This window comes from Chaetomium globosum, genomic scaffold (genome assembly GCF_000143365.1).
Source record: "Chaetomium globosum CBS 148.51 scaffold_3 genomic scaffold, whole genome shotgun sequence".
Lineage (NCBI taxonomy): Eukaryota > Fungi > Ascomycota > Sordariomycetes > Sordariales > Chaetomiaceae > Chaetomium > Chaetomium globosum.
This window is the reverse complement of record NT_165978.1, coordinates 1,223,943-1,249,711: the sequence shown is the minus strand read 5'-3', so window position 1 is coordinate 1,249,711 and position 25,769 is coordinate 1,223,943. Positions and strand designations below refer to the sequence as shown.

Below are 25,769 nucleotides of genomic sequence, written 5' to 3'. Positions count from 1 at the left end.
TGTCCGCTCAAAAGGGTCAAAAACTCGTCGTTTTGAGGGCAAGAAAGTGCCCCCTTTAAATAACAAAGAAGATATCGTTATTGTGGGGAGGCCGTGAACGTGAATCAAGAATTAGTGCTTCACTTTTGCTTTGGGTTGAGCTGCTGACGAGAGTTAGCAAACCTCTGGTTATGTGTAAGAACGTTCTTCTGAGGATCAAAACGGTTGGGAACGCGTTCACACTCAGTTTTTACCTCTCCGTTTTCCAATCCCGTTTTCCGTCGTTTTACTGTCGTGTGAATCTAATATCGCAACCACACTTTCACGATTCCTGACCTGCATATACATTCTTCACAGACGCTGATGCAGCCATCCACTCCCTCCAAGCCCAGCGGCATTTTCTCTACATCCGCAGACAATGGAGGGCCATGGCACGTCCACACCTGGGTACAGAGAACCGATAATATTATAACTACCAGAAGAACAGTTCTTACGGTAACGTTCGCCCTCGGCCCCGGCGGCCTTGTTCCCACCCACACGAAGGTGCGTGTGTCCAAATGGACCCATACACAACTGTGTGCCCGAACTCTCCAAGACGGTCTGCAAGGGCCCTTTTCAGCTGATTCCATTACCCGGTGGAGAACCACTTGCGTGGTCCAATTCATTACTCTTTTTCGCTGTGCTTGGGGACTTAAATCAGTTGCTGGACTCCGGGGCACTGTCGGTCGTGCTCCGCAATTGTGTCTGATTCAGACACTGAGAACCAAGACGCTCATGTGATGGTGGGGCACGCCGAACAGTCTGGGTCACAAAGGTGAAGTCAGTCGCAATAAAGGGCCTTCCCTTCGCCGAGGCCCTCCAGACTCAAGTCCGCGGCCGGACTTTTCGGTACGGTCAGTTACATGCCTCGAAGCATTAGTTACAAGCTTGTGTCCCTGCACCCAGCCGAACGCGGCATTCTCGCCCGGCACTGAAAAGAGGAACAACGACTTTCGGCGCATCCTAGCGGAACCGGTAGGATAAACGGGAGAATTCGGGTGCGAAGGCCAGGAGCTCTGATGTCGAGGTAGGAACCGAAACAAACTCTGTGCCGAACTCGAGTTGACATCTGTGTTGTCTTGGTTACTCGGCCCCCCGGCGGCCTTCAGCCATCTGCTGCTCCAACTCAGCCACCCGCCGCTTCAGCACGGCCAACTGCCGCTCCGACTCGGCTCGCGCTTCGGCAACTCGCCGCTCTGACTCGGCTCGCGCTTCGGCAACTCGCCGCTCTGACTCGGCTCGCGCTTCGGCAACTCGCCGCTCTGCTTCCTCATACGGGCTCTCCTCCTCATCACCGACCTCGATGGTGAATTCTGTCGGGTTGTGTAAGTGCCGTGCTTTCCGAAAGATGGCCCGCAGCCGCTCGTAGGTCAGAGTGATTGTAGGGTTTCTATAGAAAGGTTAGATCGGCTTCGAGGTTTAGAATAAGGATAGCAAACCTCGTAATCCCGGCAGCTAACTCGGCGGTCGAGGGGCGACAATAGGCCGGTGGTAAACCAGCAGAACCAAGAAAGTCAGAGAGATAGAGATCGACTTGACCACCGGGTTGTTGATCGAGATCATGATAGTAGAGGTCGTGCTGTAGAAGCCAGCCGTCCGCTGTAAGCAGGCTTACCCAAGCCTTCTTCATACCGGGGTATTGAAGCTTAAGGATAAGAACGGCTTGGATCTTATCGTCCAACAGATCGATATATTGGCGTGCCTTGTTCTCCACATGTTGGCGAGACTCGCTCTAGGAGACCTCGCAAGCCAGAGCAGGTAGAGAACCGACTGGACCAAAAGAGACATCGGCTTGCTTGAGAAGTTTACCATCGACCCAGATTTGAGCTGTGCCTTGTTCCGCGACCAACCGTATCAGGTTACGGATTGTAGGGTCCTTGGTATTGGTATACAACTTTCCAAGAGAAGCTTTAAGGTAGTCGCGGAGACCAGCTTGAACCTGGTAGTGAAATGGAGATTCGGACATGATGTCGAGATATGCAGTTCCAGATTCGTAATTATATTCGACTCGTCGGATCTTCAGTTGGTCGAGTTCCAGCAGCCTAGCATCCAACTGTTCAAAAAGATCATATATGCGGCTTGCCTTCCAGTGAAAGGCAATGATCGACTCGGTACCACTTTGGCGAGAGTTGACGATGTGGCTAACAATCTGGTCAATCGTGGAGACCTCTAGCCAAACCTAACCGGGGTCAGCAATCGCCATGTGCACAGACACGAAACAGAAGGAAACGTAAAATACCAGCTCGGCGTGGCCCTCATCTTCTGAAGAGGCAGGCGATGCCGGCCTCTCCGAGGAAGTGGGAGTCTTTTGTGAAGCCATCGCCGGTGCAGCCAACGTCACGATAACTCGATTGGCATTTGTTTGGAGGACGAAGGTTCGAAGAATTCGTGCTTACCTGTGCGAAGAATCATAAGCGAGTGGTCCGAGCGCCTTTTAGCGCCTGGTGTGATGTTCTGCAAGGTGGTCCGAGCGGAATATGAGGCTGAGGGAACAAGAACAGCAACGTGCACCTTTTGCACAACTGCCATCAAGACCTGCCTCCGCAAAGTCAGCTGGTGTGGAGTCGGACGGATCCGAACGAGTTCACTCGTGCAGAAGAACAATAATAAAGTAGAGAAAAAGGAGTTTTAGAGGATAAAGAGAGAGGAGGAAGGCTACAATAGGCAGCCAGGCCAGCAAGGCGAGTAGGGCCTATACCGAAGCTAAGGGGTTCGGCATAGTTGGTTTATATTCCCGAACCGGGGATGGAATCCTGGTACCGTACGAGGGGGAAACAAAATACAGAGAACGGGCGATACCTTCCGGCCTTCGCGAGCGCCGTTTGGGAGTTGTAACGGAGCCGGCCCCATTCGAGCAACGCGAACGGGTTTTGGACGAGTGATGAGCCAGTCATTGTACGGATAGTCGTGCAAACGCGCCCCTTGACCCAGTGCCGCGTTCCCGCTGCGCCCCCACATTCAATGCTCCCGCTCCGTCTCGCGTGGGGAGAGCTCCATATTTCGCAGCTCGATAAACGGCCAGGAGAGTTCAAGAGACACACGCATGTCCCACCATCTTTATTTTTGTGCTCTGTATATCTGTGCAGCAAATCTCGATTGTGCACGTCTTGTTTTTTGCAACGACGAATCAAGAAACCGGCCCTGCGGTCTCGATATCGGCCACCTGCTGATCACCCGCCCGGGTCCGCCTGTTTCAGCATCCCATCTTGGTGCATCTTGGGGCATTCTAGGGTGGTCCGCTGCTTCATGCGACTGAGGTCCGGCTCTGGTAAGGCCAAGCCCACCCCGCAACTCCGGGGTGTCCTTCATTATGATATGAGAAGGGTGCCCAAGAAGATCGGGCGACCCTTCTCATCTCGTATCTTCCAAAGCTGGGACTGAGGGACCTTATCCAGATACTAACGCAATGCTATCCAGTCTGATCTTCAGCGGCAGCCCTATGGCTTCTAACTCCGATCCGGCGCAGAGCCCAAATTCCCAAAGACCGGTACGTTCCTTTCGGGTAGAACGCACCACCTCTCCTGAGCCAACGACTCGGATTAAGAGAGCCAGTACCTTTGAGAATGGAGCCCAACCTGCCAGGCTGTCCCTCCGAACGGCATCTGGGACACAGGTGACACAGGGGGGCGGGGATGAGGCGCCAGACACCTTCGTCAGTAGAATCAGCGAGGAAGCGATCGAGCCACCGAGGGCTTCTGTCGACTTTGACGATCTTCCCATTGAACTCATCAGCTTGACGGACCGCTTCATCGATTCTTTATCGGCCAAGGTGCATCCTACCCCACCCAACATTGACAACCTCGCCTATATGTTTCAAGAATTCTATGGTACGGCCTCGTCACATATCCAGACTCACATCGATGCTTTGGCCAGCCGGCAGAGGCGCGAAGATGCCCCCCCTCTCTCGACTCGTGCATCGGCAGCCAGCCTGTTGCGCGCAAAGGCCACTTCACTTGGCACCAAGGACAAAACTCCCCTTAGGCGGGATTCGGACCAGCAATTATTGACGCCTGAGGAATACGCAAACCGAAAAAAGGCGAGGCGGGCGCTGGAGCAGAAGAAGTCGCTTCTGGAGGAAGCTGTGGAAAGGCGGTTATGTGAGGGCATTTACAGCAAGATCTACCGCCACCGCAGCACTCAGGACGAAGCGCAGGACGCTAAGCTCCGGTCGAAAACGGCCGCCCTCTCTGTCGTTGGCATTGGCCCGGTGGACCTCGGGGTCGAACTCGGTACAGCAGACAATGACCTGGAGGCGGCCGCCAAGAAGCAAGAGGAGGTCAGGGAATGGCTGGAGCAGGCGAGGAACCATCTGGCGTTGATGAGCCAGTCAAGGTATCCCTTGGGGAAGCTGAACCACCTCAAATCGGCCCACAAGAGTATCATCGACACGCTATCTCACTTCCACCCCTCCTCGTCAGCCGACGAGCTGATGCCCATGTTAATCTATACCCTCATCACCCTTACCCCTGAAAACCTCAGCGTCATCAGCGACGTCAACTTTATCCAGCGCTTCCGTTGGGAGCCAAAACTCACAGGCGAAGCAGCCTACTGTCTCACCACCCTCGAAGCTGCCGTCTCCTTTCTCGAGACAGTCGATCTCTCTACCCTCCGGGCCGACGAAACCCCAACTGGCCCGCTCAAAAACCCCGGCTCATCACCCCTACCAAAGGGGGACACCTTCCCACCAGCCTTCTCGCCCACCTCGCCCGCCCCACCAGCCCAGAGCCCCAACCCTTCCTCCGAATCCGCCTCAGCCAGCCTCAGCGCTGCCCTAAAACAGCAATCCCAAGCCCCATCCCCATCTCAAAGCCCGGCCGGGTTCCGCGCGACGGTCAACGCGCAGCTCCGCGCCCGCCGCCTGAGCGATCTCGTCCGCAACACGCCCACCCCCGCACAGGCCCTCAACGCGGCCTCGGACGCAGTCCTCACCACCGCCGATCAGAGCCTCAAGACCATCGGCAGCTCCCTCGACAACAGCTACAAGTTTCTCCTCGGCAAGCTCCGCGAGCGGGCGCCCGACGCCGTCCTCACCAAGGCCGACGGCGGCGAAGTCATCGTTCCCAAAACCCTCGACGACGCGCGCAAGCTCATTGGCACACCGCCCCTCCCCAACCCCGACGACGACCTCGCCCCCACCCCCGAACTCTCCCTACGCAGCCCAAGCCCGGAACAGGAACCCGAGCGGCCCCCACTACTGAGCTTCATCTCCGGCACGGGGCGCAAGGTCTCGCGCGACCACAGCGCCGACTCGTCCCGCAGCGCCGGCTCGTCCTCACGGCGCGGCCTCGGCGTCGAGGACCCCCATCATCAGCAACAGCGCCGCGCGGAGCCCGGCGCGCCCTCGTCCACCACCCAGGTCACTGCCACGGGCAGCAGCCCCGTCGTCACCAGCCCGCCCATCATCGACTCCATGCGCAACCTGAGTAACTCGTTCAACCCCATGGCTAGGCTGTCCGCGGGCATTGGCGGGCTGAGGGGGTTTGGTCGCTCGTCGGCGGCGTCCACGGCTGGGCCGGCGGGGGCGGGGAGGGCTCCGACGCCGCCGGCGAAGGATGCGGGTGGGGGTAGGGCGGGTGCGGGTGCGGTTGTTGGGGCCGGAGAGGAGGAGATTTGGCCTACGTATGTTGTCTTCTTTTTTCCCTTCGATATCTCGACCCTTTTCTGTCTTTCTCTCTCTTAGGCAATCCAACGCGGGTTGTTGATGGTAATTGGTTGTGTGGTATGAATGCTAACAAGTCTACCTTCCCCAGGCCTTCCCGGACCTTGCCGCCGTGCTCCCGCCGAGGGAACCCCCAAAGATCACCCCGCCCCATAAGCGCTTCATGGAGCTGCAGAACGCAGCAGATCTCAAGCTCGGCGAGGTGTTTGATTTGTTGAAAGACTACAAGCGTCTGGCCGGGGCGCTGAAGGAGATGGGTGCTTTTAAGGAGTAACGAACGGGGTGTGTCCTCTCTTTTTATATGATAAATTTTCTGCCATGATGACCAGTTGGGGTTTGTCTTGCCATTTTCATGTTGGTGGTGTGGGAGGGATAGATGGGTAGGAGCATGTACTGGCTGGCTGGATCATGAGCCCTAGGTATGGATGGTGGGCGAAGCGATGTGTCTGTTAGAGATGAATTGGTTGGGTGGGTTGGATAGACAAGCGAAAATCATTCACTGTTTTAACTGCCAAACAAACCTTTTTTTTTTTTTTTTTTTTTTTTTTTTTTTTTTTTTTCACACATTTTCCATCGAGTGAACTGTTGCCTGTGATTCCTGTTCTTGTTCTTTTTCTAAGAGGCAGGTGCTGATATGGAGAGGGTTCGGGTTGAATATAGGGGAACTCATTAGGGTTGGGGTTGGGTTATACATGGATGAAATTCCTTGTTATAGTCCTATACGTTAGGTAGGATCACATCACTCGTCCCAAATGGCCGCCTCGTTTTATAATAGGCTGAGCACATGCCCATTGATATACCGCTTCTGCACGGCCAGTTATACGAGGACCACGGCCAAACCGGTAGTGGCTTAGTTGCATTGGCGGTGGTCCTCTGGCCCCTGGGCGACTGAGCCTGCTTCCAACTGCCCGGGCGGGAGGTTGTGGGTTCGAGTCGCCCGTGGGGCGCTAAATGTAAACCCGACGGGGTTTCGTAGCCGGCAGAGTCTCGGCGGGGACGGGGGCCGGTGAGCTTTTACCATTGTGGTTTGATGGTTGTGATCGTTTTTGCTGCTGTTTTGTTAACTCCACAAGAGAAACAAGTTCTTGTGTAGGAAGCAAAAAAAAAAAAAATGAATCATTGAGTCGAAACCAACTGGATTGTAGATTGATATATTTTTTACCTCTTTCTGCTCAAGTATAGCACGATGGCCATCGGTAGTAGCAAGGTTGAGTTGGTCAAGTCTGATCTGATCTGTATCCCCAAAAACCATGCCCGCTATGCTTAACACGACTATTAAAGAAAGAATATGACGAAAAGAGATGTGAAGCGAATCTACTTCCGCTCCCAGAGCGACATATCACCAAAGCAACGCATGGCTCCCATCAATCAGTGCCCGTTCATCGACCTGCTAGACGGGCTCGTTCTCCCAGTCTCGGCGTCCCCGATCATCTTGTCCATAAACGCGATGTAATCGAACTGCGGCTGCCCCCGGTCGGACTGCATGTCGGGCCCGCTATGACCCGGCATGATCTCGACCAGCTTCTCGATCACGTCGTCCGGAACCAGCGAGTGGCGCAGGTCCATCTCGGTGACGTACGGCTTCCCGTCAGCAACCTCCCTGAAGCTCTGGAACACCTGCTCGGCCGTGTTCTGGTCCTCGGTCACGTCGACCATGAAGCGGATGAACTGCTCGAAGGTGACGCGGTCGAGCCCGCCCGACGTGTCGAGGAAGTAGTCGTGCATCTCGTCCTCGGAGAAGATCAGCCCCAGCGAGGCGAGCGCGGCGCTGAATTCGAGTTCCGAGAGGCAGTTTGTATCGTCGCGGTCGAAGTGGCGGAAGACGGACTCAAACTCTTCGAGCTGGATGGGGGTTAGGTTGGTCATGTTGCGGGCAACCATCTGGTTCTCAAGGAAGGCGAGCTTCTTGGAGACGGAGGACTTGACGAGAGAGAGCTCGTAGCAGAGCTCGTCGTAAGTGTAGGTGGTGAAGTCGTTCTCTTCGATGTTGGCTTCTTGGCACTTCGCATCGACCGCCGCGATAGTCTTGAGGAAGGCGTCAAGTGGAGGGAGGTTTTCCGAGAGCTTCCGCACGTGGTGTAGTTGGTCTTCCACGTCGCCTTCTAGGCCAGAGATGGCGAGTTGGATGGTGTTAAGCGCCAAGGCAAAGTCGTTGGCCTTGTCGGCGAAAGACTTCCTTAAGGCGTTTTTAATGCTGGGTCATGTTAGTGAGCTTTCCGCGACGAAAGGCTTGGAAATACATACTCTCTGATGGTTTCGTTGATCAGCTGCCCCCGGGCCATCTCTGCCTTGGTCAGGTTCGCCCATTCCTGGTCCAACACCTCCAACCTCAGCTCTGCCGGCGGGTCATATGGCCGCAGTCGGTATGTGCCTAGCTTAGTCTTGATGTTGCCCAACAAGGTCGCTAGCTCGCTCTTCTCTGCTACCCACTCCCGCTTCAACCCCCTCTTGTAGGCCGCAAAATCAGCAGCTTGCGCTTTGGCGTCGGTATAAGTCCCTTCGAATTTCGCCAGCTGCCAACTCTCCATCTGCTCACGTATGACCTTCAGTAACTCCCTCATCCGCCGCTCGTAGGCACTCTGCATATCCCAAGCGCCCCGCATATTATTCACAAACTTCTCGACACGGCGGCCGGCGTTCTCAACTTTCTCCATCTGGGAGAAGGCGTGGAACCAGTATGCGATGTAGGTCATCAGACTGCGCTCATCGGGCTTCGCCACGTCACACACATCCTCCACGTCGAGCAGCTTGGGGATACCGATCTCCTTATGCGCAATATCGAAGGCCATCTGCATGTTTCCTCTGTGGTCTGACTTATCGAGTGCATCGTAGTCGATAAGATCCGGTCGGTGGATGTCGAGTAAAGCGCAGAATGCGAGCCCGTCGTTCCAACTAGCGCTGAAGTCGCGCACATCCACCTCGTCGTAGCAGGCCGTCTTGCGCTGACACCATAGCAACAAGCCTTCCTTTGCCGTCATGCCCTCCTCATTGATGTCGTTGATGGTAAAGCGCAAAATGAGGGTCCATATCAAACCCAGGATAATTTTGCGGTTTCCATCTACTACGTCCTCGGCACCGATATTCGTCATTTGGATCCCGCGAGACTTGATAAAGTCAAGGGCTCTATTTGCGTTCTCGAAGCGCTGCACGCGCAGCTTGGGTTTGGCGGCATATCGGCCGAGCGACTCGCTAGAGAGACATTCGAGTAGATGGATGAGCATGACCTAGGCAAGGGGAATAAACGAGCATCAGCAAAAACAGTTCTTCGTGATCAGTCAGCACCTGGGGAGAACATACTCCATCAGACAGGTCCTGTACCAGGTCCTTGACCTCGAGACCACGCGCTTCCACCTTAGTGTTCAACCATTTCGTAAATGTTTTTTGCTGGACCGTGATCCAGCGTTGCTGCTCGGCGAAGGCCATTTTGTTGACGAGCGCCGACTGAGCGGGGATTTCTATCCAGATTTGTACTTTAGTTTCGGAGGGAGCCTGGCAAAGCTGCTGTCTCCATCTGCTTTTGTAAGAGTTTTTGAGGCGATAGTTTCGGAGGGTTGCTGTTGCTGTTGCTGTTGTTGCTATTGTCACGTCTTGTGACCTCCGAGATCTCGGTGATCTCTCCCTCTTCGCTTGCATCTTGGAGGCGACCCTGGTTGGCGGCTGGACCCAGCCCCGCCAATAATGCACTGTGTCAATAGCCACGTCGGCACCTGCAGCCGAGAGGGACCGATCGATACCCAGGGGAGCCAGGTTTTAGTTTAATTGGACGGCAGCTCGTTGGGCTTGTTCTCCTGGACTTGACAATCTTCGAATAAGACAGGAGCTGCAAGGCGACAACAAAGGTGATTGATGGATTGATTGGGTTTCCGAAAATGTCAGGAACATGACTCGTTAATTTGCGGGCAAGTGATGCCCAAACCCAAGGGATCCTACTTTTATAGCTGCCACCACAACCAGCTGTGTCTGCTCTTTTCGTCTCGAGTTTCAGCAGCTCTAGCCTGTAGATCAACCAGGCTTCACAGGCGACACATTCTCATGCCGTCTTCCTCCGGCTGGGTATTTCCCCAGCCATTCCTGTACCGCATTCCTCGCCGATGGTTTGACCAATTAGCCTATACACTCGCTGGTGTCTACTTCCCTGTGTATACCTCCCTGGATTTCTTTCTGTTTCTGCCATGGAATTCGGCCGAGATCTCTGTGTCAGTGTTGGAATATTGACTGAAATGTCAGGTGGTTCGGTGACACCCGTCTGCTCGCCGTGTAGTTCTTTAGACCACGGGCAGGCCACCACCCCATTCATGGGCCATGTGGTCCCGTGAGTTCCATTCATCCCCTTGACAATGTTATTCGGGGTTGTCCACCCGATGGTTCATGGTGGTTGGCAAACCAAAAGCAACGCATCTCGTAAACCAGGCTCTGATTTGTCTTGGGTTGCAATTTCCTGTCTCCATCGATAGACTAGGTAGTCAACGTCGCGATGCATTCCTTTGCCAGGAGGTTTTCCCATGGATTAATTACCCTCCAGACATCTTTTTCTCAACATTTGTTGGTTACACTAGGCACATACACTCTTCTGACCCCGAACCACATCCAACCATTTCCCCAAAGTTGCAGAACAGAAACAATGCAAAATCAAGTGCAACTCAGCATAGTAGTTAGATGTGCAAGGAGGCTCTACCTCGAGGGATACCTGGTGGTTAACCTACCAAGCATCCTGCATGTTCGAGTGCAAAAAGAGACTGCGCTAGCCAGGCACGCCAGGTACCAGGGCGCGGGCGGCCGGTGCAAGCTTCCGGACCGCCAAGCTGACCGGAGGCATTGACCAATAAGAAACCACCATCTCTCCAAGTTTGGCTCTTCCATCTCGGGCGGTGAAAATCATGCCCCGCTCGTTCCGCATACCCCGCGATTCTGCCGGCCTGGCCACCTCCCAGGCTCCACACCTCTCAATGAGCAACGACTTTTTTCCTGCAACCTCTGGTTCACACCACTCAAGGCTTCCGAAACTCCTGCAGCTTGTCGCCTCGCAACCCCGTTCGGCATTGCTCAACTTGAGATAGGTATCAAAGGTAAGGTGGCTTGGCTTTTTCTTTTCCTTTAGACTCTTTCTAGCCAATCAAACTGTCTTTGCAGCGCGATTACTTGCTTCCAAGTTTATTGTTTCATCTCAAGCTGCAACTTCGAAGTTTCTCTTTCCCTGCCACTACCCCAAAACAAGCTCCCGATTTACCTGCCGATTTACCTTCCGCACGTTTTTTACTTCCTCTCACCATTAAAACTCCCACTTCCTTTTCTACATTCCACCCACTCTTCCTCTTCTTCCTCCCCTATCACCTTTTCAATTCTGACCACCGACTTGTTCCTCCAGACTACCACCGACATAACAATCGCCATCACAGTCGGTTGATACTGGACAACGTTATCATCGCTCAACAGCGACCCACGGGCTTCTTTGAGACATCCTCCCGCTCAAGACAACATGTCTCAACGCCCGAACACACACGTGCCTGCCGTGCGTGCTGAGACCGAGAAGAGTCTCGGTATCACTCAGCGCTCGGCCGCAATTAACTTTGCCTGGACTGGCGATATCCGCAAGCGGTAAGTTGATTTTGTTTTCATTACCATTTTACAATTTATGATACGACTGCGACCTGAACTTCAGAGGTCAGATCGCGGTCCTATCGATTGCGTTCCAGCCATACCTGTCGGGTCTGGTCCTGTGTTTTGAACCTGCAGCTGACACTCGATTAGTTACACCGACTTTCTTGTCAATGAGATTCGGAAGGATGGCACTGTCCTCCATCTCCGTGATTTCATAGAGAATGATACTCCTCCTCCGGTCTGTATTGTTTTCAATGTCAATGTCAATAAAATTACTCTAACATCTGTTCCAGGCCATTGTTGACAACAAGGCCCCTGCTGCCAACCCCAATAAGCCAGACAACAAGTCGGACAACAAAGACAACAAGCCGAAGGTCCACCCTGTTTCCGATGATGACCGAAAGGCTTTGGCCGAATTGATCGGCGAAGCTACTGCCCAGAAGCTGGTTGAGCTTGATGAGAGCATCCAAGCCAAGAAGCTGCTGTCACCCGAGGATCGCTCCATCGCGTTTGACGCTGTCACTGATAGGGCCAAGCGGGGCACTATCCATCAGGTTTGTCTCCGTCCTGTTCCTTCTCGAAACTTGAGTTGCTAACCATGGACAGGAAATCCGCCGCATCTTCCGTTCTCGCTATGAAACGGTTGCTGATGCGGCGGGCGTCATCACTGCGACCGCATCAAAGTGGGCTCTCAATACCCGGGCTCCTAGCCAAAACTGGAACTCTCGGCGTGACAACAACAACAACGCCAATCGTCGCGATCAAGCCCGGGAGTTCGCCGAGGTTGGCGGCGAGTACCTTCACCTCACTCTCTACAAGGAAAACAAGGACACCATGGACGCAGTCAACACCATCGCTCGCCTCCTCAAGATCAAGGCCTCCAACTTTGGCTTTGCTGGCACCAAGGACCGCCGTGCCGGCACGGTTCAACGCATCAGCGTTTATCGGCAGAAGGCATCCAACCTCATCTGGTTGAACACGCGCATTCCCAACGTGAAGGTTGGAGATTTCACGTATTCCAATGAACCGCTGCAACTCGGTCAGCACGGAGGCAATGAGTTCGTCATCACCCTCAAGAGCTGCCATCCTCTTGGTGGTGATAATTGCTCTCTCCCTCATCGCATGAAGATGATCCAGCAGGCTGTGGAGTGTGGCCTCGCCCACCTCAAGCACAACGGTTACATCAACTACTACGGCCTGCAGCGCTTCGGGACGTACACCATCGGCACCCATATGCTCGGAATGAAGATCCTGAAGGGCGATTATGAGGGCTTCATTGACGACATTCTGCATGTCGATGAAAACGTCCTCAAGGACGTCTTGGGCGGTAATTCTCCCACCCATGGATCTGCGAAGGAGCAGCAAAATAGCCGGGACGACCAAAACCGTGCCCGTGCCATTACTGCATGGAAGACGACCAAGAAGGCCGAGAAGGCCCTCGAGTTTCTCCCCAAGCGCTTTAGCTCCGAGACCGCCATCATTCGTCATCTGGGTAGGAACCCGAAGGACTTTACTGGAGCCGTTCTGAGCATTACCCGTGGCATGCGCATGATGTACGTCCACGCCTACCAGTCGTATGTCTGGAATTTTGTCGCCACTCGCCGATGGTCCAAGTATGGTGCCAAGGTCATTGAGGGCGACCTCGTCTTGGTCACCGGCAGCCGTCGCCGTGACCGCGCCGACGATGACGAGTTCAACCCGTACGACGACAACGATGATGACAACATCTACGCCCAAGCCCATGCCTTGACGGCTTCCGATGTCGCCAGTGGAAAATACACTATTTTCGACGTCGTTCTACCCACCCCTGGTTACGATGTCTCATACCCTCGCAATGAAATCGGGGAGTACTATGTCGAGTTCATGGGCAAGCCGGAGAATGGTTCCCTGAGCCCCTTTGAGATGCGCCGCAAACAGCGCGAGTTCAGCCTGAGCGGCAACTACCGCCCCCTCATCGGCCGTCTGATTGGCAACCCACAGTACGCCGTTCGAGCGTATCGCGATGATACTGAGCAGATGTACCCCACCGATTTCGACTATGCTCTTCACAAGAAGCAATTGGAGAAGCTAGCCAAAGCTGCGGCTACCACGACGAAGATTAAGCCCACGACCAAGCCCACAACCAAACCTGCGACCAAGCCCGTGACCCAGCCCGCTACCAAACCTGTTGCCGACCCTCTTGTCGACAACTGGACTCATTTCGCTCAGAATCCGGATGCCTACGACAACGCCATGGCTGCCGCACGCCGTCGTAAGGCCGATCAAGAGCCCCCTTCGAATGGAGTTGCCGTTACCAACGAGACCTGGGTCCAGACTGGGGTCGATGGTAGTGCAAAGCGTGTTAAGGTCGCGCGACATCACCAACAGATTGAGAACCAGACGCAGGGCGACGTGCCTCGTAGCAACGCTTCTCCCAAGGTTCCGCCCCTCCAACTCGACGATCCCAACGAGGATGGAACTCATACGCCTTTTCCAGTCGGCAACGGCGCGCCCTTGACCGACGACACACAGGATGCCTCTCCCCGTCGCATTCTCACGGACGGCCCGTTCCCCATGATTTCTGTGCCCAAGGGCGCGATTCCGACAACCGGAATTCGTGGGGTCTCGGACACTTACTATGCGGAAACCGGCAAAATCCCCTACTTTGGCCCACTTCCGGAGGGTATCAAAATGAATCCCAATGTCACCACCAACGCCACCGAGAACCAGGCAACCGGCGCCACTCCCAATGCTCCGACCACGGAAACCGGGCCCCTGACATCCGATGCGATGGACTGGTACGGCACGAACCTGCCCAAGGTCCCGACTGCTGTTACGGACGCCCGCGGTAGCGAGACCAATGTGGATGGTATGGCTCTCGTCAAGGCTGAAGAAGCCTCCACTCACACCGAACTCATTAACAACATCGCGGTACCCAAACTCCGCACCGCATCGGACAACCCGCTTTCGGCGATGGCCGCCGACATCGATGAGAGCAGTATTGACCCCGAAGCGAGCCGGATTGCTGTGATTCTGAAATTTCAGCTGAAGGCTAGCAACTATGCGACCGTCGTCCTCCGTGAGCTCATGGGCACGACCGTGGAGGAGCTCGCCCTCTAATCGCACCATGGCTGACGGCGTTGAAGTGTATCACCCAACGCCATCATGATAGCAGGACCAATTCTCGGCGTTCTCGCTGTCGTCTCGGTACAAGATACCATTGGCAGATCTGCGCTGGTTCTACTACTGCGTACATGGCCTCTTGTTGACCTACCTTGGTCTGGTTGAGCATATCGCAGCTCACGTTTGGTCGATCTATTTGTATCGCCAACGCCTTTCGGTCTCTACTTCTCATCATGAACATATTGTTCTGCATTTCCGGCGTTGCGGCCTCATTTTCCTGATTTCATTTTCGCGGAATCGCCTGAAGATTTGTCCTGGCCAAAGAGATGACTGTCGCTTTCACACCATTTTGGGAGCTTACCGACTTGTCAATCCCCTCCACGGATTCTACCACGGCACGGGCCTTGTGTGTGTGTGTGTGTGTGTGTGTGTGTCCCACAGACGGCGACTTGCGCCTGCTCATTTACAGAGCTAAGTCTGCGAAACACTCATGTCCGCTACACGACCCTGTCTCGGGCAACTACGCTTTTCTTTTCGTTTTCTTTTCGGCTTTGTGCTATCGACTTATTCGGCTCACACATATTGGGCTGCAAAATCGGGGGATTAAGATGTTCTATTCTGCTTTGCAATTCTCGCCTTGCGAGTGGGCTGCCATTTGGTTGGCGGCCTGCGTCTTTGCAAGCAAGGGAGAAAGATGGCATTTGCGTGACATGACATGGCATGTCGATAGGAAGGTCTGGCAATCAAAACATGGTCATTCTGGGGTTTTTCTTTCGGCGTTGGCATTTGGCAGGCACGGCGAATTGCTACTGGGAAGGAATTGACACGACCTGACGAAACATTGAGATACCCCTTTTGCAAGACGGTAGATGGGTTATGTACGATAACAATGATACTTGTCGGTGGGCAGAAATAAAATTGGTGATTTGATTGTGTCTTGACGGGGCCGTCGTGTCCATGTGCCTCGTTGCCCATTATCTCAAAATCGGGGTGAACTCTCATTATGAGATTGGCTGTGCGAGTAGCGAGCTGCGATCTGCTTGGGTAGAGGAGCGAAGGTAATCCGACCGAGCAACTGGAAGATGACGTCCCGACGATACACGAACGAGTAAGTAGCACATCAAGGTTACACACCGAGCCTTGCATTACTCGGGGGTTCTTCTGAAGCCCACGCTTGCTAGTTACCAGTAGATTAGGTCCTGCCTCGCTAGATAGATGTAACGTGGAAAGAGAAAAACAAAAGATCGCAACCAAATAACCCAAACCTAATCCAAGAAAAGGTATTATGCCATAATAACCAAACGAGAACGAACAAAAGGTCAAGATCAGTTCGGCTACACCCGCATCCACCGCGGGCCAGGAACCCGAACGGAACAAAACCAAGAACAGAACACACTTGACGTCCCTCCTCACCCACCCAACCAGCCCCATCCCCATCCGTTCACTCTGCTCATAAACCATGACCGATCTACAGTAGAAGACAGACCCCCCCCCCTACCCAACAAGCACTGCACTCCATACGGGCCCAACCCAAACCGCATGCGTATCGGTCCAGCTGAGTCACAGTCTTCAGCTTTAGCGTACAAATTGTATATAGCCCCGTTAGTATCCGAGCAATCACAGGTTTCCCCCTTTCCAACTATTCCAAGCAGAGTATGACTAGGCTTATTTGTGGTCAGATATTGTTGGTGTTGGTAAATCCCGATATGTATCTCAGGACGGCCGCGACGGCAGAGGCGATGTCAAGGTTGTTGGTATTGTTGTCGGGGTTAAGGAGTGATAGTCGAGGTTGGTGTGAGAAATAGCCAGGCCCCTCTTGCTCCACTCCCATGGTCGCTTGAGTAGAGAGGGGAGGCTGGAGTTGATGGAGACCGATGCAGCCGTCTCATATGGAGGTCGTGTCGCTCGTGTTGTCATTTATTCTTCTTTCTTCTTTGGCATCTCTCCATCATTCGTTAGGTAGACCCACGGGATGGTCGTCAGCTCAACATATGGGAACATCGCCCCACTCACGGGACCCGTGATTCTTTGTTGTTGTTGTGGTTGTTGTCTTTGCTGTCATAGCTGGTATGCTGTTGACCCATGCTGTGCCCGGACCCCATCCCCAAAGCCCTCCGCTCTGCCTTGTGCAGCCTCGCCGTTCGGGCCGTGCCCGGGTTGAGCCTGGACTTTCCCAAGTCTCTATGCCTTTTGTTGGTCCTTATCATCCCAGCCCCATACTTGGGCCAGGTAACGGCGCATGTTGACGCGCTTAGTGGTCATTTCTATCATCCAGGGGTGCTCCAGCATACGCCATGGACTCGCGCGGCGTGCCGGTTCCTTTTCAAGGCTAGTGTAACACAGTTAGTTCATGTAAGCAGTAGAAGGTAGATGGAGAGAGCGTACCAGCACTCGATGAAATACTTGAAGCTGCCACTCCAGTAAATGTTGGCTTCGGGCTCGTCCTTTAGCTTGGGGGTAGGGTGCTTGACGATGTAAGTCAGGAGATCGAGGGGAGTGGCGCGGGGCTGCATCTCGGTGCCGTCGGCCGGGAAGGGGAAGCGATGTTGTGCAACCTCGAGCAAGGTGATGCCGGTTGACCAGACGTCGGAGGTGATGGTGTACGATTGCCCTGTGATGCGCTCCGGGGCCATGTAGTAACTGGTGCCGATAAATGTGCTGGCGTCACCCTTGGTGCCGAACTCGCCAGACACGCCAAAGTCGCAGAGCTTCACGTCGCCGTTGCGGCAGAGCAGAATGTTGCTTGGCTTGATGTCGCGATGGATGATCTTTTTGGAGTGCAGGTAGGTCAAACCGTGGAGCACGCCCTCGGCGACCTTTCCTAGAACTTTCTCGCCCGTGCGCCCGCCGAGATTCTTGACCTCCTTGTAGATGCTATCGAGTGATCCGCCTTCGCAAAACTCCATGGCGATGGAGATAGTGGAGCTCGCCGGGTCTACGAAGGCTCCGTAATAGCGACAGATATGTTGCGAGGCGCACCCCTTATTGAACCCTAGCTCACGGATGATTTGCCTCTTGGCATCGGGGTCAGGGTTTGTGGTTATAATCTATGTGATTGTTAGGATGATGTGTTGGGTCAGTAGAAAGGGGGGCCGCCATCGTACCTTGAGAGCAAAGACGGTGTCACCGCCCCTCAGTTTGCATTTTGTCACGGCACCTCCGGCACCCTCGCCCAGGTTCCCAAGCTCGATGATCCGCTTCTCCATGCTGACAATCCGCCAGCCCTCGTCGTCTAAATCATCTACGTCTGCTGCCCGGGCCTTCTCCAGGGTGAGCTCGTCGAAACTCTCCAGCCCATGCAGACTGCCCTCCCGGTCCATGTCCATGCTCTCACTGGCGTTGGAATATAGTGACCCGACAGCGGATACGGGGTCGCCTGTCTGCCTCCCTATCCCATATTGGCTCGCGAAGGAGAGAGCGCTGAACTGGGAACCGGCGCTTGTGGGGTTGCTGGCACGGCCGTCGAGAGGCCCAAAGCTCCCGCTTCTACTGTGAGCGGCGCTGCTTTCGCTGCCCCCGCTCGCACTTTGAAGGCTGAGACTGAGTTGGGGCTTAAGGGGTTTTTGTTCTGGTGGCACGACGCTGCTGCCCATGGGGGTCGCGAGGTGCAATGTAGGCGGGGCCGGGCGTGGGGGAGGGGCCCCTGGGTTTCCGAGGGCTTTGGCGTTGGGAGACGGAGGGATGGCGAGCCCGAGGCGCGGGGCACGGCCGCCGGGGCGAGAGCCCGGGATGGCGGGGCGGAGGAGTGGTGGTGCCGCCGACATTGTAGGAACTTGTGAGGGAGTGTGGTGTTGTTGCGGGATTCCGAGGGGAGGATAGGAGGGCTTCATTGTGTTCGTTAGCGGCAAGTTCAAGTTGACTTCTCGAGACCAGATTTTAAATGTATTGCTCGCCCCCACCCGGACGGACGTCTCTTGTCAAGAAATACACTTTTTCTTGGGCGGTAATGGCGGGGAGCTTCGAGGGAGAAAGAACTAGCTGGCGGGGAATGCGAGTTGTTTCGGAGACACAAGCACCCAATATCAGAGTAAAAAAAAAAAAAAAAAGAAAACGGCGACTTGACGAGCGGATAGAAGGACTGGTGGAAGAGAGAAAAAGACTCGTACCATGGCTGCAGCGCCGTCGCTGCTCTGATTCTGGGAGCCGGACATTATTGGGCACGGGCGGTGGGTGGTGGGCTGCGGGCCTTCGCTGTCGACTGGAGACTGGCGACTGGCGACTGGTGACTGGTAGTAGTGTTTTGCAGACAAACAGGGCGAGATGCAGAGGCTAGTTATCCCGACCAAGGCCGGCTAGGATAATAGGGCCGAAGGGATCGGTCGAGCGACAAAAGCTGACAAGCCCGCGATGGGCTGTCGAATGGATGCAAGGAAGCACCAAAGCCAAGGCAAGTTGGAGTGATGGGCGCAACACGACAGCAACGCAGTGCGCAAACAGACGCAGGCAACGCTGGATCGAGCAGCTGGGGGAGTTTCTGCACTTCGGGCTCTGGGCTCGTTCTGGGTCTCGTCTCGGCTGGCTGCGGCGGTGGTGTATGTGGATTGGATCAGCGGCTCCTTTCCATCTGACTGTGGGAAGTCGGGGAAGAATGGGGACGCAAATGACGCAGATTCGTCTGTTGTCCAGTAGCGATGCGGCGTGGTGTTTGGGTTGCTCGGAGGTGGCTGGCCGCGGTGTTGAAGGAGTCGATTATTCGCCTCTTGAACTCGGATGAGTTGTCTGCCGTTGGGAGCGTTAGGTCGGTAGTGGTCGGGTGCGGGAGACGGTGCTTTGAATCAAGCACAAATGGATCGATGGAACAGCCCCTCGATGGGCTAGGCGCCCTGATACCCTGCCCAGGGGCTCCCTGGCTCCACAGTTCAGTGATTGCTCAAGGCCGGCCAATGCCGCGGTCGGATAGGTTCAGGGGTCCTTGGCCCTGGAAAGGCGGGGTGTCGAGTGACAAACTGGGGACTTGAGGGAGTGGTGGAGTGGTCTGGTTCGCTAGCACCAAAACTGGCAGGCTCAACTGGAAGCCAGAAATTGTTTGCCGTGAATCTCACGCGCGACTGGATGTGTTGAAAGAACGATCCAGCGAGTGAAATGCAGTATTCGGAGACTTCAGCACTTTCAGGCAGGAGCGGATGAAAAAGCCGCGGAGATCTACACAGTACGAGTCTTGAGTTGCAGCAAGAGCAAAACAGGAAAAGCCAAACAAACAACCAACACCGAGGAAAAGTACCTCTGGAGCTACCTATGGATGGACCCGGAAGGCAAATCAAAAGCAGCGCAGACGGCTGATGAGCAGAGACGCAGAGTGATGAAAAGATCGAAGCCTCTGTGAATTCTAATGGGCTACAGGGGAGAGTAGCCGCCACGGATTAACGCATGCCGGACGCCACTCCATCCTCCTCCCGCCCTGGCATTCGCTGTGCATGGAACCGGATGCGCTGCTCCCCGCATCGTTGCATCGCTGCATTGTGTGAGTCGAGTCCGACGAGGTCAATCCTGCGCCATGTGGCAAGTGCAGTAATGAAGCACCCGGCAGGACCTGTCGTACAGATTACCACTACAGGTATAGACTTTGCTGGGAATGGGGATATTAAGTCCTAGGTACCTAGGTAGTTACTGGTGTATTGATAACTACACTGCACTGACGAGACCCCTCTGCCGACTACCGTGCCGGGCTGACGTGAGGACTCTCAGGGACTGTCCTTGCCGAAAGGGCCGCATCTCGATAATTATCTGTGCGACCCGCTGAGGTCACTGATGTGCTCGGGTATCCCGATGGTGGTCAGCCGATATCTTGCTTCTGGCTCCAGGATTCGGCACTGTGCCATCCCGGTGCAAGTAGCCTTAGAGTCCTTCAGGGGCAGCTCGGCATGCAGGTGGTCGGCCATAGAAGCTGGAACCTAGTGAGCTCTCCCCAGCAAATGCACTCAAGATGCATCAACTCCTCGACCACAGCTGGGACACCTCGAGTTGATTGGCCTCGGTCAAAGCGCGTTTGCTCTGAAAGACATGGCTAGGGGGGTCTCATCCTTTTTACACCGTGCCTAGACGGTCCAGACTGTGCCTGACGCAAGTTGTCGCTCCAAGCGCCCAGGGCGGGCGCCTCTTGATGGTCAACCGTGTTAAGCGCCGTGATCAGCATCTTCGTTGGCTGAAGGCAAGCTCGCAAGGAAGGCAAAAGGGGTGGCTCGTTTGATGTTAAAGTGGGACTCTCGGCTACCCGAACCCGGCTTCGAGTCCGGATCCACCCTCCCACCATTCTTCCCTGCCAAGGGAGACCCCACTTCCTTTTTTCAAACCCCTGTCTGAAATTTTCGGTTCTCGAAAACAACAACAGCGTCAAGCTCTCACTGGCATTTGAGAGGCTGCCGGAAAATTGCATCTGCAAGGTGACTGAATTGTCAAATTAGCCATGCCATCCGTGTCTGTGAAAGGTCGGCGCAAGGAGGCGGTGGTGAAACGAGTCGAGGAGATCGACGGGGATTCGGATTCGGGCGCGAGTTCAGCATCAGAAGAAGCATCAGACGCATCAGAGGATGAAAATGATAGCAACGATGCCAGCGATGCCAGCGATGCCAATGACGAGAGCGCTGCCGAAGATTCAGACTCCCTAGACAGTGCCAGCCCCAGGAAACGACGCCGCACCTCTCCTCCGGCTAGCGATGATGAGAAACCCAACATTATCAAGTCGGCCTTTAATGTGCCCTCCCGCATAAAGCGGAAACCTCAAGTCAAAACCAACCTTGAAGTCACGCCTCAGCCAAGAGAACCCGAGCCAGCGCCCCGGGTCACGGCCCCCTTGGATGCCAATACCACTTTCGAGTCGCTTGGTCTCCGGCCATGGCTAGTGCAGTCGCTGGCTAACATGGCCATCAAGCGGGCCCACCGCCATTCAGCGAGAGAGCATTCCCGATGGCTTCTCAAGGGAAGGGATTGGCATCGGTGGGAGCAGGACAGGTTCAGGTAAGACGGTGGCTTTCTCTGTACCCATTTTCCAAAAATGGGCCGAGAACCCGTCTGCCATCTTTGCCGTTATCCTGACACCAACTCGGTGAGTACCACATCCTCTCTACCAGCGTAGCGTAACGGGACTATGCCGACTAACAACCCCTCTCCCTAGTGAGCTTGCTCTCCAGATCTACGAGCAAGTCAAAGCCATCTCGTCGCCACACTCGCTCAAAGCGATCCTGGTCACGGGCGGGTCCGACATGCGGTCGCAGGCCATCGCCCTAGCCCAGCGGCCGCACGTCGTCATCGCCACCCCCGGCCGCCTAGCCGACCACATCCGCACCTCGGGCGAGGACACGATCTGCGGGCTGCGGCGCGTACGCTTCGTGGTGCTCGACGAAGCCGACCGGCTGCTCGCCGCCAACGGGCCGGGCAGCATGCTCCCGGACGTCGAAGAATGCCTCGGCGCGCTCCCGCCGCCCGCCGAGCGCCAAACCCTTCCTCTTCACCGCCCACCATCACCCCAGAAGTCATGGCCCTCAAGAACATGCCACGACAATCCCGGCCGCGAACCCGTCTTCGTCTGCGAAGTCGACACCGACGCCCTGGCAATCCCGCCCACCCTCAAACAGATGCACCTCCAAGTCCCCCGTCACCCACCGCGAGCACTACCTGCACATGTTCCTGCTCACCCCGGCCAACGCAGAAAAATCCGCCATCATCTTCTGCAACCGCACCTCCACCGCCGACTACCTGCACCACCTCCTCCGCCTGCTCGACCACCGCGTCACGGCACTGCACTCACGGCTACCACAGCGGCAGCGCATCGACAACCTGGGCCGGTTCCGGGCGTCGGCGGCGCGCATCCTCGTGGCGACCGACGTCGCGGCGCGCGGGCTGGACATCCCCGAGGTGAAGCTGGTGATCAACTACGACATCCCGCGGGATCCGGACGACTACATCCACCGGGTGGGCCGTACGGCGCGGGCGGGGCGTAAGGGAGATGCGGTGACGTTCGTGGGGCAGCGGGATGTGGAGCTGGTGCTGGCGATCGAGCAGCGCGTGGGCAGGCAGATGGAGGCGTGGGAGGAGGCGGGGGTGAATTTGGAGACGAGGGTGGTGAGGGATGCGTTGAAGTTGGTGGGGGAGAAGAAGCGCGAGGCGTTGTTGGAGGTGGAGGAGCATAGGGAGGTGGGCGGGAAGAGGAAGAGGGGGAAGCAGAAGTTGAGGTTGGAGTAGCCGGGTGGACTCCGATGGATGGACTATTGTAACGCCTATCTGCTAATAGAGATGCCACCACGATACCTCGATAATTATCATGGCTTCTGGAAACCGAACCAACCACGGTGTTTAATGCCCAACCTACTACTCATACGAACCTCAACACCCTCACCGCATTCCCACCCATCACCATCGCCGCCTCCTCACTCCCCTCCCCCAGCGCTTTATTCACAGCCTGCACATTCAACCGTACACTCCCCCACTCCCCCTCCTCCGCCTCACCCGCCTTCTCCCCCACCGGCGGAAAAAACGGATGATCCGTCCCAAACATCAACCGATCCGCCCCCCCCGCAGCCTCCACCGCCGCCTTCAACCCGACCTCACTATAAATGACCGCATCCAGATAAACCTGCTCCCTCAACACCTCCCACACCGTCCTCCGCCTCCCCTCCAACCCGCCCTTCCCCTTCCCCACCAACGCCGCATCATGCATCACACAACTCTCAATCCGCCCCGCCAAAAACGGCAACGTGCCCCCCGCATGCGCCAGCACCATCCGCAACCCCCTCACCGCGTCAAACACCCCGGCCAGAAACATCCTCGCCACCGCAATGGTCGTCTCCATCGGGAACCCCAGCGCCAGCGGCAGCACGTGGCCGTAGGCGCCGTCGCCGAAGACGGACGGCGGGAGCCCGTAGTGCGGGTGCAGGAAGACGGGCAGCGAGGCGGCGGCCAGCGCGCGGAAGACGGGGAGCAGGGCCGGGTCGTCGAGTCCCTGGTGGGTGGCGAGCCCGCCGGTGCCGAGGATGATGCCGCGGCAGTGGGGGAGGGTGGTGAGGTGGGTGATGGAGGCGAGGATGGTGGCGGGTGGGGCGGTGAGCGGGAGGGTGCCGAAGAAGAAGAGTTTTGGGGTGGGGTAGGGGAGTGTGTGTGGTGGTGTGTGTGGTGGTGCTGCACATGGTTTCGAAGGAGTTGTTGATTTGCTCGGCGGTGGCGCCGGCGGTGTCGGCGGGGAGGAAGTCTAGCCAGGGATTGGCGAGGGAGAGCACGGAGGTGGTGATGTTGTGGTGGGACATGAAGGCTAGTTTGGCGGGGAGGGAGGTGAAGTGCTTGGTGAGGGGCCGGCCGGGGAGCGGGGCGGACGGGTCGGCGAGGGCGCGCTCGAGCGAGGGAATCTCGGATTCGAGGAGGATGAGGCGCGGGTCGGGGGAGGAGGGGAAAGTGCGGACGAGGGGAATGGTGTCCCGCGATGAGAGGATGGAGATGTACTCCGGGGGGTACATGTGGGTGTGGATGTCGACGACGGGAGCCATTTTGATGGTGGTCTGGTATTTACTAGATATTCAGTTGTTGTTTTTGTTGAGCTTAAATTGTATGTAGAGGTGGAAAGAGGTGTAGAAGAACCTAGGTACCTAACTGGTAAGTGCCTTAGGTTTCGAAATCAGGAAAGGACCTGACTGCCCACTCCCACAACCGACCTGCACATGCCCGATGAGACGAACCGGGATCCATCAACAACCTCACTCCGATGCCAAGCCGGCACTCACCCCGCACTCCACCTTCCGCAGCGTCTCTCAACCCCACTTGGTGAGCTGTGAGGTCGATCATTGCAAGGGTGTTATCGGTCTAAGAGCAGGGGTTGCGGCCTAACGATAACATGATAGCTGCCAGAGGACCTGCCTGCTGCAGGTCAAGTCCGAGTTCATCACAGAAAGGCATACCGCGCTACCCAGATTAGCGAGTGATGTTGGGGCCAGAATAGTACAGCATGACCCCCTCGGTCTCACCTCTGTGTAAATACCAGTCCAAATAAATCAATGTAGTATGCTCTCTTGGAACGCAAACTCCTTTCTCAAATCACTTTTCTAAAGCTCACTCATCGAACACACTTCTCTTATCACTTTGAGTGCTAAACAACTGGCCACTTCAACATGGAGAAAGCAGCGGTGCAAGAAGACGGGCTCCTCATCCCGGTGAGTACTCGGAGCAACTTCGCTCCAACACACCAACACCAACCTAACACCACCGCTAGCTCATCGACTTCTCCAAATTCCTCAATGGCTCTCCCACCCAAAAGGTTGAAACGGCCAAAGCCATCCTAACCGGCTTCCAAACCGCCGGGTTCATCTACCTCTCCAACCTCCCCATCCCCTCCTCCACCATAACCGACGCCTTCCGCCGCTCCGCCCAGTTCTTCCGCCTCCCCGCTACCACCAAGGAGTCCCTCGCCTGGTCCACCCCCGAAGCCAACCGCGGCTACTCCTCCCCGGGCCGCGAAAAAGTCACCAACCTGACCACCACCGCCGACGTCTCCGCCCTGCGCACCTCCATCCCCGACATCAAAGAATCCCTCGAGATCGGCCGGGACGACGAGCCCGGCCACCCCAACCACTGGCCATCCGAAGAAGAAGCAGAAGCAGACAACGAACTCGCCGGCTTCAGACAAGCCATGACCTCCTTCTTCGCCGACCTCGCCGGCCTGCACCAGTCCGTGATGCGCGCCATCGCCGTCGGCATGAATCTCCCCTCCGAAACCCACTTCGACCGCTTCGTCGACGACCGCGACAACACCCTGCGCCTGCTGCACTACCCGGCCGTGCGGCGCGACGTGTTCGCCATCAACCCGGGCCAGGTGCGCGCCGGCGAGCACACGGATTACGGCTCCATCACCCTGCTGTTTCAGGATCAGAGGGGTGGTCTGCAGGTGCAGAGCCCGAGCGGTGCGTTTGTGGATGCCACGCCGATTGAGGGGACTTGCGTGGTGAACGCGGGGGATTTGTTGGCGAGGTGGAGTAATGATACCATTCGGAGTACGGTGCATCGGGTGGTGGAGCCGCCGAGGAGGGAGGGTGGTGAGGAGGAGGCGGGGGAGACGTACCCGGCGAGGTATAGCATTGCGTGAGTGGCTCCTAAAGAAGGGGGGGTAGGGGATAATGGGAGGTGTGCCGGCTGACTGATTTAGGTACTTCTGCAACCCCAACTTCAAGGACTTTATCGAGGCTATCCCGGGTACGTATACGACCGAGGCGGACAAGAAGTATGAAGGTATCTACAGCGGGGAGTACCTGGTCCAGAGGTTGAAGGCGACTTATGCATGAATATCGAAGGTTAAGGAGAAGTCTAGTTTAATTCTTTTTTTTTATCTTGCGATTGAATGAACCTTACCTATACACCTAGGAGTTTGCCATGCACACGTTGATCAGAATTCTAACTGTGCTGGCTCGAATGTTGA

The 25,769-nt window shown here is 55.8% G+C and overlaps 8 protein-coding genes across 8 annotated transcripts; 5 read left to right on the top strand and 3 right to left on the bottom strand.

Moving 5' to 3' along the window:
- Positions 1 to 1,101: 1,101 nt before the first annotated feature.
- On the bottom strand, positions 1,102 to 1,984 carry CHGG_05686 (uncharacterized protein; the record flags this gene model as incomplete). The annotated part of the gene is made up of 3 exons (XM_001221780.1): positions 1,102 to 1,408; positions 1,458 to 1,597; positions 1,760 to 1,984. The coding sequence occupies 3 exons, from the start codon at positions 1,982 to 1,984 to the stop codon at positions 1,102 to 1,104; spliced, it is 672 nt and encodes a 223-aa protein (XP_001221781.1).
- A 1,440-nt stretch (positions 1,985 to 3,424) lies between these two features.
- On the top strand, positions 3,425 to 5,951 carry CHGG_05685 (uncharacterized protein; the record flags this gene model as incomplete). Its single annotated transcript, XM_001221779.1, has 2 exons — positions 3,425 to 5,641; positions 5,769 to 5,951. The coding sequence occupies 2 exons, from the start codon at positions 3,425 to 3,427 to the stop codon at positions 5,949 to 5,951; spliced, it is 2,400 nt and encodes a 799-aa protein (XP_001221780.1).
- A 1,094-nt stretch (positions 5,952 to 7,045) lies between these two features.
- CHGG_05684 (uncharacterized protein) lies at positions 7,046 to 9,100 on the bottom strand (the record flags this gene model as incomplete). Its single annotated transcript, XM_001221778.1, has 3 exons — positions 7,046 to 7,871; positions 7,922 to 8,901; positions 8,975 to 9,100. 3 exons carry the CDS (start codon positions 9,098 to 9,100, stop codon positions 7,046 to 7,048), a joined length of 1,932 nt encoding a protein of 643 aa, XP_001221779.1.
- A 2,053-nt stretch (positions 9,101 to 11,153) lies between these two features.
- On the top strand, positions 11,154 to 14,374 carry CHGG_05683 (uncharacterized protein; the record flags this gene model as incomplete). The annotated part of the gene is made up of 4 exons (XM_001221777.1): positions 11,154 to 11,272; positions 11,426 to 11,513; positions 11,569 to 11,829; positions 11,882 to 14,374. 4 exons carry the CDS (start codon positions 11,154 to 11,156, stop codon positions 14,372 to 14,374), a joined length of 2,961 nt encoding a protein of 986 aa, XP_001221778.1.
- A 2,184-nt stretch (positions 14,375 to 16,558) lies between these two features.
- CHGG_05682 (uncharacterized protein) lies at positions 16,559 to 18,486 on the bottom strand (the record flags this gene model as incomplete). The annotated part of the gene is made up of 4 exons (XM_001221776.1): positions 16,559 to 16,706; positions 16,763 to 17,424; positions 17,482 to 18,201; positions 18,484 to 18,486. The coding sequence occupies 4 exons, from the start codon at positions 18,484 to 18,486 to the stop codon at positions 16,559 to 16,561; spliced, it is 1,533 nt and encodes a 510-aa protein (XP_001221777.1).
- A 2,294-nt stretch (positions 18,487 to 20,780) lies between these two features.
- Positions 20,781 to 22,555, top strand: CHGG_05681 (uncharacterized protein; the record flags this gene model as incomplete). Its single annotated transcript, XM_001221775.1, has 3 exons — positions 20,781 to 21,331; positions 21,489 to 21,693; positions 21,773 to 22,555. 3 exons carry the CDS (start codon positions 20,781 to 20,783, stop codon positions 22,553 to 22,555), a joined length of 1,539 nt encoding a protein of 512 aa, XP_001221776.1.
- Positions 22,556 to 23,024: 469 nt separating this feature from the next.
- Positions 23,025 to 24,282, top strand: CHGG_05680 (uncharacterized protein; the record flags this gene model as incomplete). The annotated part of the gene is made up of 3 exons (XM_001221774.1): positions 23,025 to 23,412; positions 23,918 to 23,956; positions 24,227 to 24,282. The coding sequence occupies 3 exons, from the start codon at positions 23,025 to 23,027 to the stop codon at positions 24,280 to 24,282; spliced, it is 483 nt and encodes a 160-aa protein (XP_001221775.1).
- A 186-nt stretch (positions 24,283 to 24,468) lies between these two features.
- On the top strand, positions 24,469 to 25,635 carry CHGG_05679 (uncharacterized protein; the record flags this gene model as incomplete). Its single annotated transcript, XM_001221773.1, has 3 exons — positions 24,469 to 24,510; positions 24,570 to 25,435; positions 25,500 to 25,635. 3 exons carry the CDS (start codon positions 24,469 to 24,471, stop codon positions 25,633 to 25,635), a joined length of 1,044 nt encoding a protein of 347 aa, XP_001221774.1.
- Positions 25,636 to 25,769: the final 134 nt, after the last annotated feature.